At 39.4% G+C, this 13,597-nt stretch overlaps 2 protein-coding genes across 2 annotated transcripts; both read left to right on the top strand.

Annotated features, from left to right (window-relative positions):
- The first annotated feature begins 5,143 nt into the window (after window positions 1-5,143).
- LOC139849892 (uncharacterized) lies at window positions 5,144-6,283 on the top strand. The gene is made up of 3 exons (XM_071839507.1): window positions 5,144-5,347; window positions 5,477-5,729; window positions 5,892-6,283. Exons 1-3 carry the CDS (start codon window positions 5,144-5,146, stop codon window positions 6,281-6,283), a joined length of 849 nt encoding a protein of 282 aa, XP_071695608.1.
- Window positions 6,284-11,829: 5,546 nt separating this feature from the next.
- LOC139849890 (uncharacterized) lies at window positions 11,830-12,324 on the top strand. Its single transcript, XM_071839505.1, has one exon. It carries the CDS (start codon window positions 11,830-11,832, stop codon window positions 12,322-12,324), a length of 495 nt encoding a protein of 164 aa, XP_071695606.1.
- Window positions 12,325-13,597: the final 1,273 nt, after the last annotated feature.

The following is a 13,597-nucleotide window of genomic DNA, read 5'->3' as shown; positions in this document are numbered from 1 at the left end:
CTATTTATCAACTACCTCGAAGCCCATAAGTTTCATAATATAATTCTCTTCATTGAGATCCCCAAGCAAAAATGTGGTCTTTACATCTAATTGTTCTAGATGTAAGTCGTTGATGGTCACAATGCTCAAAACCAAGCGAATAATAGTCATCTTCACAACCGGAGAGAAAATCTCATTATAATCGACCCACTCCCCTTATTGAAACTCCTTAACTACTAAACGAGCCTTGTACGACTTTTTCCCGTTCAACTCATCCTTAACTTGAAAGACCCATTTGTTGTGCAATGCCTTTTTATTAGGAGGTAATTTCACTAGTGACCATGTCTCATTCTTCATAAGTGACCTCATCTCTTCTTTCATAGAAAGCTCCCACTGTACGGATTTTTTAGATTGTTTTGCTTTCGAATAACTCTTGGGTTCCGATTTTCGGTAAAGAGCAAATGGTTTGCCGATGGAGAAAATCAAATCGTAGGTTCGGGAATTCTACATGAGCGTCTCAATGGTGGAGTCACAGGTTGTGGTGATTGAGTCAAATCACCGTTATCTCCACCACTAGATCTCCCACGACTTTTGGACCCATCACTACTCTCCAAATCATCTCCATCGTTTAGATCCTCACTTCCAACCAGAATCTGCACCAACACAATCATCAAGCATAACCGGATCATGAATAAAATTGTTACCTTAGCGTCGTACAACCAGCTTCATCAAAATCACATCTACGGATCACCTTCCTCGCCTTGTTATCCCAACATCTATATCTCATTTCATCCTATCCATATCCGATAAATGTGCATTTTCATGATATAGCTTCAAGCTTGTCTTTATTGATGTCTTTGGTTTTCATGTACACATTACAACTGAAAACTCTTAAGTGAACCAAACTCAACTTTTTACCGGTCTATTCTTCCTCTGAATTTCGAAACTCTAACGGTGTCGAGGGTCCCCTATTAATTAAACAAGCCGATGTATTTACGGCATCCGCCTAAAACATGTTGGGCAGACTCGCATGCAACCACATACTCCTAGCCCGTTCATTGAGGATCCGGTTCATGAGTTCGGCAACCCTAATGTCAGGTGGTGTTTCCGAAACTGTTTTCAACATATGAACGTCATGTTCCACACAATAGTCTTTAAACTCCTTATTGCTATATTCTCCTCCATTATCGGATTTCAAGCACTTAAATTTCAAGTTAATCTCGTTTTTCACAGCAGCCCTCCACATTTTAAAAGTAGAAAATACGTCAGATTTAACTTTTAGAAAATAAACTCATACCTTTCTTGTGGAGTCACCAATGAAGGTGATATAATAGCGGGGACCACAATGCGACTCGGCCGTTGTAGGTCCATAAACATTGAAGTGCACAAGTTTAAGCTTCTCCTTTTTTTTGTGCAATTTTCCCGATTTTCCGAATGACACCTTCTTTTACTTCCCCAAAGTACATGGTTCGTAAAACCCGATATTCACCTTCTTCAAATACGGAATCTTCCCATTAGAAACTAGCTACGCCATCCCCTTCTCACTCATATGCCTGAGGCAATGGTGCTATAGAGTAGAATTAGCCCCTACATTACTTGTCACATTAACCTAATCATCATCGAATACCTTGAACATGTATAAAGTTACCCTTTTATGTCCTGAAGCCACGACACGGCCATCCTTTTTGACTCACCACTTGCAATCACTAAAGGTAGTATGATTACCTTCTTCATCCATTTGACCAATTAAGATAAGCTTTCGTTTTAAATCCGGAATATACCTCACATCCTTCAAAGTCTAATCGGATCCATGAGATGTCTTCAAAATCACATCTCTAATACCTTTAATGTCTAAACGTTTGTCATTCGCCAATCTCCCTTCCCCTGATACTTATTAATATTGTTCATCCCCCGATACGTCTAGAGTTATACATCTTCTTGGATTTGTTACCCTTCTTTGTGCCCTTATCGTTCTTCCTGCCCCTATCAGTACTAAAGAGCGACCTTGACGATTACCCAGAATTCTTCTTACGAGTGTCTTCACCAAGAATCAAATCCCGATTCTCATCAAACTTAAGTTTAAACATTTTCGTGAAACTACTAACCGCGGTAATCGTACCCAACCAACATTCAGGCAAAGATGAAAGAAAGATCAGTGCCTGAATTTCATCATCAAACACAATCTCCACCAAAACAAGTCTTGAGATGAGATTGTTGAGCTCATTTATATGATCATTTTCACTTGCACCTTCCTTCATCTTCGTATTGAATAATTGACACATGAGGAAAAATTTGTTAGCCACGTTAGGTTTCTCATACATGTTCATAAGTGCGTTTAAACACTCAAACGTAGTCTTCGCGTTAATAACGTTACAAGCAACGTTTTTCGCGAGAGACATCCTAACCGCTCATAAAGCTTGACGATCTAGGAGATCCCAGTATTCGGTTTAACATGATCCAGTTTCTCCCCCAATAGTGGTAAGTGTAGCTTTTTTATGATACAAATTATCCTCTATTTGCATCTTTGGAAAACCCGAAATCCTTCCCACGAACCGATTAATCCTAAACCTTCCTTCAACCATCATCGTGACCAAATTCGAACCTTGAGCTCTAGATACCAATTGTTATCACTTTAATGGCCCCAAGCCACAATCACCAATCAAAGATTTTGATACCACGAACAACAAACAGACAAAGTAACAAAAGTAAAGTAAGCATCACAATATATTGCGTGGTTATATGCAATCATTGTAATTGCTTTAGTCCATGGCCAACTATACAGCAATTTTATTGATTTTTTGTGCTAAAAGTTACAATGAGGTTATGAATCTATTTATAAAGAAGCATTAAAACTAAAAATCAACTCTTTGTTCCTAAAGTATACTTGTCTTTCAAACTTAACTTTATCTCCAAGCTAATTTTATTTTATTTCCTTTTTAGTTTAATCGACTTCACAAGGATTTTGCGTGTGTTCCAACAGTCGTAGTCAAGTTCGATATGTTTATCCGCTTATGGAATATTGGGTATTTAGCAACATGTGTAACCCGTTAGCTATATAATTTTATATTGTAATTAGTGATGTTTGAATATGAATCTTTTTTTCTATATATGTCTCCTTTAAACAAACAATTTTATCACATTAAGTGATGAAACAACAATTTAACATTATTGATTAAGAAGATTAATAAGTTGAAAATAAACATGTCCTTAGACCACTCCCAACGGCCTGTGCTGGAGGGTTTCTTCATCAGCTTCCTCCGAGGGCGCCGATGGCAATCTAGCCGCCCTCGGCCGCCCTCATTATTCTCTTTCCACTTCGTGCTGGCCACTTTCATCCACAATCATATCAGAGGACGGGAGCATGGGCCTTTTTAATAAAATTATGGGACCTCTTTATTATTTTGTTGTGTATATGTGTTTAATTTGATTAAATTTTGTTTTAAAAGTACACGGGAAAGAAGATCGATGGTATATTGGTGTTTATGTTTTTGGAATGTGAAGAAGAAGAAGATTGAAAATATATGTTTTAGCTTCTGGGCTCACCACAACCACAAATGTGTGGTGTAGGTTCAAAGAATAAGTAAGATAACATGTACTATATTTGTTTTTCACATTTATTAAATTAAATATTAAATATAATAATAATTTAATAATAATAATGAAAATAATAATAATAAAAATAAGAAAATTTGAAGAAATATGTCATGGTTGCCAATGGTGTGTTATGAGAGGAAGTGGTGAGGAAGAAGGATAGAAAAAGCGGATGTGATGCTGAAAAAATGTTGAGGAATGTATCATTGTGAGTGATCTTACTATCACATATTAAGGAAACCATAAAAAAAAAAAAAAAAAAAAAAAAAAAAAGTTGGAGTTTGAACTTAAATATGACACAAAGATTCATATACAAGGGACATGAGGGGCAACTGTCACTAGGGATGGACAATGGATCGGATATGGATCGGGTGGTCTCATATCCACATCCATATCCATTTAATTTTTTAAATCCATATCCATATCCATTTAAATATAAATCATCCATCCATATCCATATCCGCTGAATTAAGCGGGTTAATGGATATCCGTTGGATGTTAAGTTTTTATAAAGATATTCTTATTTTGTAATGAAATTATCAAAGGATATTTAACAAATCTATGTAATATATGTAAGATATGTGAATTTAATACTAGTTATGTAGTTATATCTTCATAATTTATATTATTGATAACATTTTAATAGTTTATAGTCTACATGTACAAGGATATGTAAATATATATGCATATATTAAAACAAATATGTATATATTTATACATATATATGTATTTCGGGTGGTAAATGGATATATCCGTGGATGGTTAATTGACATCCATATCCGATCCACTAATTTTTCACATCATCCATATCCATATCCATATCCGTTTATCATCTATTTAGATCATCCATATCCATGTAAATGGATCGGATCGGATGGATATCCGATGGATCGGATATCCATTGCCATCCCTAGCTGTCACAAGTCACCTGCCTCAAAAAATTTCAAACTACGTGCAAAATTTCCCGTTCAGTTAATGTATCTTAGCTGTGTCCTTGAAATAACATCTTGTAAATGCATAACTGAATAAGGTTCTCCCTTTCACATACACGGAGAATAAATATATTTTTACTCACGTGTAGATGGCTTAATCAGATTAATTATGATATCTTGTATTGGTAGGAACAACTCTGCAAAACGATGATCTTTTTCAAAAGTGTAGGACAGTAACGGAAGTTCTTGTTCTTCGGAAGTACTTAGGTGACTTGTATCGGGGGGAAGTGATCCCGTCACTTGCCGATGTGGAGCTCAAGTGACGCCGGCGGGAGCCGTATCCAGGCGTCACTATGCCGTGTTTCCCTGTTTCACGTTTGAATGAGACGGGGAAGGAGACGGATGTCACTTACATGTGGCATCCGTTGAGTGGCTTTTTATTACCGTTTAAGGAAAAAAATTTGTTTTGTTTTTCATTTTTTATTTTCTATATATATATATATATATATATATATATATATATATATATGTGTGTGTGTGTGTGTGTGTGTGTGTGTGTGTGTTACATTTTAACACACTCCACACTTTCCTTTTATTTTCTTATCAAAATACATACAATCTACTATTTTAATTTGTTCCCAATGGATAAAACTTTCAAAATGCTAGAGTTTCTTGTGGATGATTCGGATGACGAAAAGATTGTTAGTATTGTTAATTGTCTAACGCAAGAAGAAGTTGATGGAGAGGCAAGTAGTTCGCGAGTCCCTCGATCCCGGGTTTATATTGCTAGGGATCGAGAAGATGCGGCTATAAGGTTCTACAATGATTATTTTGCGGAGTCACCGGTGTTCTCCGAAAAATATTTTATACGATGTTTTCGAATGAGTCGTGAGTTATTTCTTCGAATTGTTGAAGGTATATCTAATTTTAAAAGTGCCGTTATTCCTAATTATTTTATGTAATTTCGAGAACAGCCCGATGCAACGGGCCGTCAAAGTTTGACAATTCTCCAAAAGTGCACAACGGCTATACGTCAAATGACGTATGGAACAACTCCTGATTTGTTTGATGAATATATAAAAACTGGGGAGAAAACAGCTGCGTTATGTCTTGAAAATTTTTGTCAATGCGTATTTCATTTGTTTGCTAGAGAGTATTTGCGAAAACCAACAGCCGAAGATATTGCTAGACTTAATAATTTTCATGCACAAAAACATGGTTTACCGGGTATGTTAGGTAGTATTGATTGTATGCATTGGGAGTGAAAGAATTGTCCTGTTGTTTGGCAATAACAATACACAAGAGGCGATCAAAAAGGGCCTTTTGTTATGCTTGAAGCAGTCACCTCACAAGATTTGTGGATATGACATGCATTCTTTGGTATGGCAGGTTCGAACAACGACATTAACGTTTTGAATTTTTCTCCATTGTTTAACACTATAAAAGATGGAAGTGCTCCACCTTCACCATTTGAAGTAAACGGGCGTCGCTACGAAAGAGGGTATTACTTAGGTGACGGTATATACCCAGATTGGGCTATGTTGGTAAAAGCGCCTCATAATCCAACTGACGAATCTCGTAAAAATTTTAAACGGTTTCAAGAAAGTGCAAGGAGAGATATTGAGCTTGCATTTGGATTATTACAGGGTAGATTTGCAATGTTAAAAACCCCGACGAGAACTATTGACATCAACAAAATTAGAAGACATATGTATGCTTGTATTGTATTACATAACATGATTCAAGAAAATAACGATTTTGTGATTGGACGAAGAGAATAAAGAATGATACAAAGGAACCCACCACGTCGGTTAGAAAGGAATTTGAGGGATCGAGATGCAAGAATTAAGGAAATAAGAGATAAGCAAGTTCACAAACAATTGGAGGCAGATTTAACCGAGCACGTTTGGAACTTATCACCTTACTTTCGTACTTCTAATGGTGAGTAATTTCTTATGTATTTTCTAGTTTCGTTTAGGAATTTTAAAATTATGTAATGTTTCGTTTTAGTACTTTAAATTAATGTACTTTATGTTTATTTATATATATGAATTGTTTTTCTATTTTAAAGATATAGCTGTACTTTATGTTTATTTCATTAATTCCTAAACGATTACAATATTATTTTCTAAAAAAAAGAGGACAACAACATACTTTCCTAAAAACGATTACTTTAATTCCTAATGGCTATCTTCAACAAACACATTCATCAACCTTCGTAATCGCGAATATCGTATTGCTCCCACGGCAGAGATTCAGGTACAGCTTCATCTTCACTTGCCTCAATGGCGTAGCTTTCATCAATCCATTCGGTGTAAAGCGTAATTGGTTGCTTACGTAACAAGGCTCGCCCAATTACACCAAACCAATCGTGATCTTCTTCAAGTAACGAGGCAGGACCGTTGGGTTTTTTGAAAAACCATACTTGTTTGAAGGGGTAAGGTATGTCTTGCCGGAGCAACTCAAGCAGCGACAAATAATTTGGACACTTACGAACATTCATGTAATAATCTCGTGTTTCGTACGGGGTATAATTCATCAATTCTCGATCAAATTCACCTCCGTAATGAACTTTAACGCAAACATTCAACGGGCTCATTTCGAAGTGTGTGTGATATGATTTGAGAGTTTTAGAAGAGATGAATTGTGTGTTATGATTTGAGAAGAGTGGTTGTATATATAGGGGTAAAAACTAGCCGTTTTAAAAAAAAAAAAAATAATAATAATAATAATAATAATAATAATAAAGGTTCAATAATATAGCCGTTATAATTTAAAAATATTTTTAAAATATAAATATAATCATATAATAATAAAAATAATATAAATACAAATAAATAAAACTGAAAAAAGAAAAATAAAATGTCACCTCGGCATTCCACTAAAAATAACATCAAAAAAGAAACACCACCACCACTAAAAAAAGCACGTCCTACTCATCCAAAAAGTACAAAAAGGCAAATGACACCACAGAAACGTCTTCTACCGATACGAGTGGTCTTAACATATTTGTCAAGATGAAATAAAATGTGTGAATGGTTAAATTGTCTTGTGCATAATTTGGTCATAAAAAATTAGTAATTGAGTTGTTGAACTTAATTCAGAAATTTGTCTCATTATTTTCTCTCACATGAAACGGTCTCAAAATATTATTAGCAATTAAAAAATGGATACCAAAAGAGGACATGAGGTGATTAATAAAGTCGTAAAAAGATTCCTTAAAAACACAAAAACAACAGAACATGACCAAGAAGGAAAAAAAATCTGATCATAAGACTACACTTTGGATATGCATCGTGGTAGCCAACTTTGAATGGGTTTGAACACATCTTTTACTTAAGGAATTGTTTCAAGCCATTTAATACAAGGAATGTTAATTCAATGTCATATAGGGAGAAAATAAAATCACTGCATTAAAATTGTAAGTCACACACACACACACACACACACACACACACACACACACAAGGTTTTTAAGCCCGTGCGTTCCACGGGTGTGTAAAAAACCGTGCAAAAATTATAATTTGCAGTTTATATTGGTATGTAAATAGCGATTCTAAAAAATAGGAAAAGTATAAGACTTATTTAAGAGCCGGTAGTGTTGACAAATTTTAAAAATTCTTTTGGGTTTAAAAGCCCGTGGTGTTGAAAATTTTAAAAGTGGTGTTACTAACTTAACGTCTACAAATTGAGCCCGTTGGACGGAAGTTGTAAAAATATGATTTCGCTACTGTTAGCTTTTCTTTTATGAGCCCGTTCGTTGAACAGAAGTTGTAAAAATATGATTTCGTAACTGATAGTTTTACTTTAATGAGTCTGTCAGTTGAACAGAAGTTATAAAATCATGTTAAATGTATAACGCATGTGCATAATATTGGTTTTATGTGAACTTAACGTCTACAAAATGAGCCCGTTGGACAGAAGTTCTAAAAATATGATTTCGCAACTGTTATTTTTTTTAATGAGCCCGTCCGTTGAACAGAATTTGTAAAAATATGATTTCATAACTGTTCAGATAAATAAATGATGTATATATTAAAAATATATAAATAGATAAATAGCAAGAAATTAAATAAAGGTAGTCCACAATTATAGACTTGGAGACGTGCAAATATACTTGAATGAAACTTCATGGTTAACAATTTAAGTTAACAATATATAATTAGTACTCGTATTACCGATGTAAGATTTTTGGTTGAGAAAAAAAAAAAAAAAAAAACTGAATTATTCCAATCAAAATCAACAGATCGTTATATCTCCATATTTTTAGCTTTATCTGTCTAAATAGATAAGGATACGCATACCCGATTGACTCGTGTTGCGCATCACACTTGCACCATGTGCATATCCTCCGCGCTATAGCACTTCTGGCGCAAGTAAATGTGCGCTAGAGGGCGCCATTTTGACGATGGTGCGCTGCATAAGGGTGACGTGTCCTGTACTTGCCACGATCTCTGTGCAAGAGCCGACAGCCAGCGAAAAAGGTGATAGTACTGTTCCCTGGTCCCCTCCACGAAATAACCGGGTAGTGCAGACAAGAAAGCAACATGGAACACGTGGCTCCAATGAATGGACAATACTGTAGCTATAAATAACGGACTCGAATCACAAGGCAGGGGGTTGGTCTATTTTGGGAAGTTACACATACTATTTTTAGTATCTACGTACGGACCAGTCGCGCTATTTACATAGCGCCTCCCTTACCCGCGCTACCGGACTTATACCCGCGCTACCGGACTCACAGCACTACACTAGACATCCTTGATATACATGTAGCGTTCCTTGAACACAAACCCTATTTCCGACGCGAGCCATCGATGACCGGACTATCCGCCGATGGTGGGTCTACGTTTAACCACCCCTGTTGAGATCCTCATCTCGCAAGGGGTTATTCACGGTACTCCGGACCGGAAAGTTAAACTCAATTGACCCTTAAATCCCCTCTTATTGATGTCAAGCATGGACCGAACCCGACCAGAATATTCTATGCTTGATCATTTGGCGCCATCCGTGGGACCTACAAGTTAAAAGGTTTTGATTTGATCTTTTTTCTATATGTCCACTTCTCATTTATTTTTTCTATACAGGCACTTGTAGCGAAAAAATAGGTGCGTTCAATGGCCGACTGCCTACCGCAGCAAGGAACGAAGCGCAAAGCTAGCGCTGACGGGAGCTCGAGGGTGACGGAGATATCATTCCCCGCCATTCAGACGTTTAACACTTTCTGCGCGCCAATTGTAGTGCAGGGATATCTGCCAGAGTCATGACACGGCGTTAAGCGCCTTCACATAGACAACGACAGTAGCGTCGACATCATGTACGAGCATTGCTTCCGACAGTTACCCACAACAGTGAGGCGAACCATCAAACCTCTGACTACGGTTTTATCCAGATTTTTCGGAGAATCACCGTGGCCTATCAGAATTTTGGATTTGAAGCTGGAGCTGAGAGACAGCAGAGATAAATCAAAAAAGCGCACCGAAAGTATAGAATTTTGTGTTGTGCGCTCGTACTCTAGATATAACGCCATACTAGGGAGGACTTCCATTCAGAAATTTGGCGCTATACCGTCCACCATTCACGGGATGGTTCGATTCCTGACGAATCAAGGAGTTGCCACCCTCGAGTCAACGCCGTTGGACGTCTTATGCGCGTCTGTTACTGATAAGGGTAGCGCTACTCCAGAAGAAAAGGGCGCAAATGAGTGGTGGGTTATAGTCAATCCCGAGTATCCGGAACATAAGGTAAAAATAGGGGGAGCCTTACACACGAGACTAAGGAAAAGCCGAGGAACATCCTCATCGCTAACTCTGACGTGCTTTGTTGGCGCGATGCTGACATGACTGGAGTACCACGAGAGATAGCGCAGCATCACCTCCGCACCAGCATCAATTTGACCCCAATTAAGCAAAAGAAGCGGCCAATGGCCCCAAAGAGAAGTGTGTGGTTGCGCAGAGAAGTGGATAAGCTGGTCAAGGCTAACATACTGCACAAAGTGAATTACCAGACATGGGTGGCCAACCCCGTGCTGGTGGCCAAGTCGGATGGAACGTGGCGGCTCTGTATTGATTTTAAAGACATTAACAAAGCTTGCCCCAAAGACGACTATCCTTTGCCAGAAATAGACTGGAAAGTAGAGTTGCTTGCTGGTTTTAGGTTCAAGTGCTTCCTGGATGCCTACAAAGGATATCACCAAATACAAATGGCGGAAGAGGATGAAGATAAAACCGCATTCCACACGGACCAAGGGATATACTATTACACTAAGATGCCCTTTGGACTAAAGAATGCGGGCGCTACTTATCAACGCACTATCGATACAACATTCGCTAAGCAGATAGGGCGCAACCTTGAGGCATATGTTGACGACCTCGTCATTAAGAGCAATACCGAGGAACAATTTTTGGTCGATATACTCGAAACGTTTAACACGCTCCGAAGCATCAACATGAAACTCAAGCCGGCCAAGTGCAGCTTTGGAGAAGAGGAAGGGAATTTTTTGGGACACATTGTGACTCCGCGTGGAATCAAGGCTAACCCAAAGAAGATAGAAGCAATTGAAAAAATGCCCTCCCCTAAAACAAAAAAGCAAGTTCAAAGCCTCAATGGGAAGTTAGCCGCATTGAAGCGATTCTTGTCCAAGGCCGCCGAAAGATCACTCCCGTTCTTTCGCACCCTGAAGGACTGCGCTAAGAAGTCAGATTTTAAGTGGACCGACGAGGCAGAAAAGGCGTTGCAGGAGATGAAGGCACTCCTCAAAGACCTCCCGACGTTAACAGCGCCTATTGCAGGCGAAACCCTGATACTTTACCTCGCGGTATCTAGGGAGGCTGTTAGCTCCGGTTTAGTTGCTGAACGAGGGGACGCCATAATGCCAATCTACTTCGTCAGCAAAACGCTATCAGGAAGCGAGCTGAATTATCGCCCCATAGAAAAACTTGTGTACGAGCTCGTCGTTACCGCCCGACGTCTGCGCAGATACTTCCAAGCACATCCGATAACGGTGCTCACTGATCAACCTATTCGACAGCTACTCTATAAGCCCGAGATATCGGGTAGGTTAACCAAATGGGCAATAGAGTTGGGCGAACATGAAATCTCATACTGCACTAGAAGCGCTATTAAGGGGCAGGTGATGGCCGATTATTTGGCCGAAACGGCCGCTGATATGCCAGCGATAGATGACCCTGAATAGCTTCCCGTGCCCCCGCTCGAACTGTGGGAGCTCTATACTGACGGCGCGGCAAGCTCTGAGGGCGCTGGCACAGGATTAATCCTTATAGGTCCACATCAGGAAGAACATACATACGCGTTACGATTTAACTTTATGGTGATAAACAATGAGGCAGAGTATGAGGCGCTGTTAGCAGGAATGCGCATAGCTCGAGAGCTAGGAATAAAGAAGCTGCAAGCTTACGTGGATTCACAGCTAGTCGCCAATCAGATAAACGGCACCTTTGACGCCAATGACAAATCCATGCAATCATACCTGGCTCTGGTTCATTCTCTAGCCGACACGTTCGTCGACTTCAGGATCAGCCAAATTCCCAGGAGCCAGAACAAGCAGGAGGATGTGCTCAGCAAACTGGCGGCCCTTACCTTCAATCACCTGGAAAAGAAAATATTAGTAGAACAAGTCTTCACGAAGTCCACAGAGCCAGAAACCACGATCGCATCTGTTGAAGAAGAAGAAGAAGCGACTTGGATGACAGATATCATAGAATTCCTGCGAACCGGATCTTTACCCGAAGGAGAGAAGGAAGCAATGAAGATCAAGGTAAAGGCACCAAACTACGAGTTGCGAGGAGAAATTTTATATTGAAAGTCTTATTTAGGCGAGTCCATGCGCTGCGTAGGACCTAAAGAGGCTGCTATGATTATCGATGAGGTTCACAAAAGATCCTGCGGGTTGCATTCTGGGTGGAGAACAATCACCAAGAGAATTAAGCGAATAGGATATTATTGGCCTAGAATGTACGCTGACACAGCTGAAAGGATTAGAGTTTGCCATGAGTGTCAGTTACACGCGCCCATCAGCAGAGCACCTCAGCATCCCATGATACCTATCGTATCACTGTGGCCATTTTGCAAGTGGGCTATCGACATAGTGGGACCTTTCCCAAAGGGCGTGGGAAACGCTGAATACCTAGTGGTAGCTATCGACTTCTTCACCAAGTGGGTGGAAGCAAATCCATTGCGTACTATTACCAGTAAGCAAGTTAGAGATTTCTTCTGGGAAAGCATTGTGTGCAGGTTTGGCGTACCTAATGAGATTGTTAGCGATAATGGTACGCAATTTGGTAATCCCTTCCGCAGCTGGTGTCAAGATCTGAATATCAAACAACGCTTCACCTCCGTCGCGCACCCTCAGGCCAATGGTCAATGCGAGATCACCAACAGAGACATTGTGCACGCCATCAAAGCAAGGTTGGGGATGAAGCGCAGAGGATGGGTAGATGAGTTACCCAAAGTCTTATGGGCATACAGAACGACGCACAAGAACAGCACAGGAGAGACACCGTTCAGTCTGGTGTACGGTTCAGAGGCAGTAATCCCAGTGGAGATAACCTTTCCAACAGAAAGAATTTTGTCATACAGCGAAGGCGAGAACGACGAAAGATTGCGCACTAACCTGAACTACGCGGAGGAGCGCAGAGAAATGGCGGCCATCCGAGAAGCCGCCAACAAGCAGCGCATTGCAAAATATTACGACAAGCGCGTAAGGGCAAGAACGTACAAGGTAGGAGACCTTGTGTGGCGCGACAACCAAGCAAGCAGGGCTCAAAACACTGGAAAGTTAGGACCAAACTGGGAAGGACCTTACAAAGTCGTTGGGATCAGTAACACCGGAACTTACAAACTGGCAGAGCTTAAGGGAAATCCAATCAAGCGGACCTGGCATGCTACTGCGCTTAAAAAATGCTACATGTAATATAGAAAATAGGAGACTTGATCAATCACCTACTTTGTCTAGACTTGCATGTAATTACTAAACAACGCACCTTTGTAGCTCGACCGTGTACTGCACTATTGTAAACTCGTTTTTCGATTATATTAAAGCATTAAGTCATTTTCGGTTACGATTTCATGTGCCT

This window comes from Rutidosis leptorrhynchoides, chromosome 5, assembly GCF_046630445.1.
Source record: "Rutidosis leptorrhynchoides isolate AG116_Rl617_1_P2 chromosome 5, CSIRO_AGI_Rlap_v1, whole genome shotgun sequence".
NCBI lineage: Eukaryota > Viridiplantae > Streptophyta > Magnoliopsida > Asterales > Asteraceae > Rutidosis > Rutidosis leptorrhynchoides.
This window is presented reverse-complemented; position numbering and strand designations above follow the sequence as displayed.

What these genes read in the sequence shown, in the direction of transcription:
- LOC139849892 (XM_071839507.1), top strand. Translation starts at nt 5,144, where the DNA reads ATGGATAAAACTTTCAAAATGCTAGAGTTTCTTGTGGATGATTCGGAT. An exon ending in ATTATTTTGCGGAGTCACCG is followed by an intron (nt 5,348 to 5,476) that starts GTGTTCTCCGAA and finishes TTTCGAGAACAG; the next exon opens with CCCGATGCAACGGGCCGTCA. An exon ending in ACAAAAACATGGTTTACCGG is followed by an intron (nt 5,730 to 5,891) that starts GTATGTTAGGTA and finishes TTGGTATGGCAG; the next exon opens with GTTCGAACAACGACATTAAC.
- LOC139849890 (XM_071839505.1), top strand. Translation starts at nt 11,830, where the DNA reads ATGGTGATAAACAATGAGGCAGAGTATGAGGCGCTGTTAGCAGGAATG.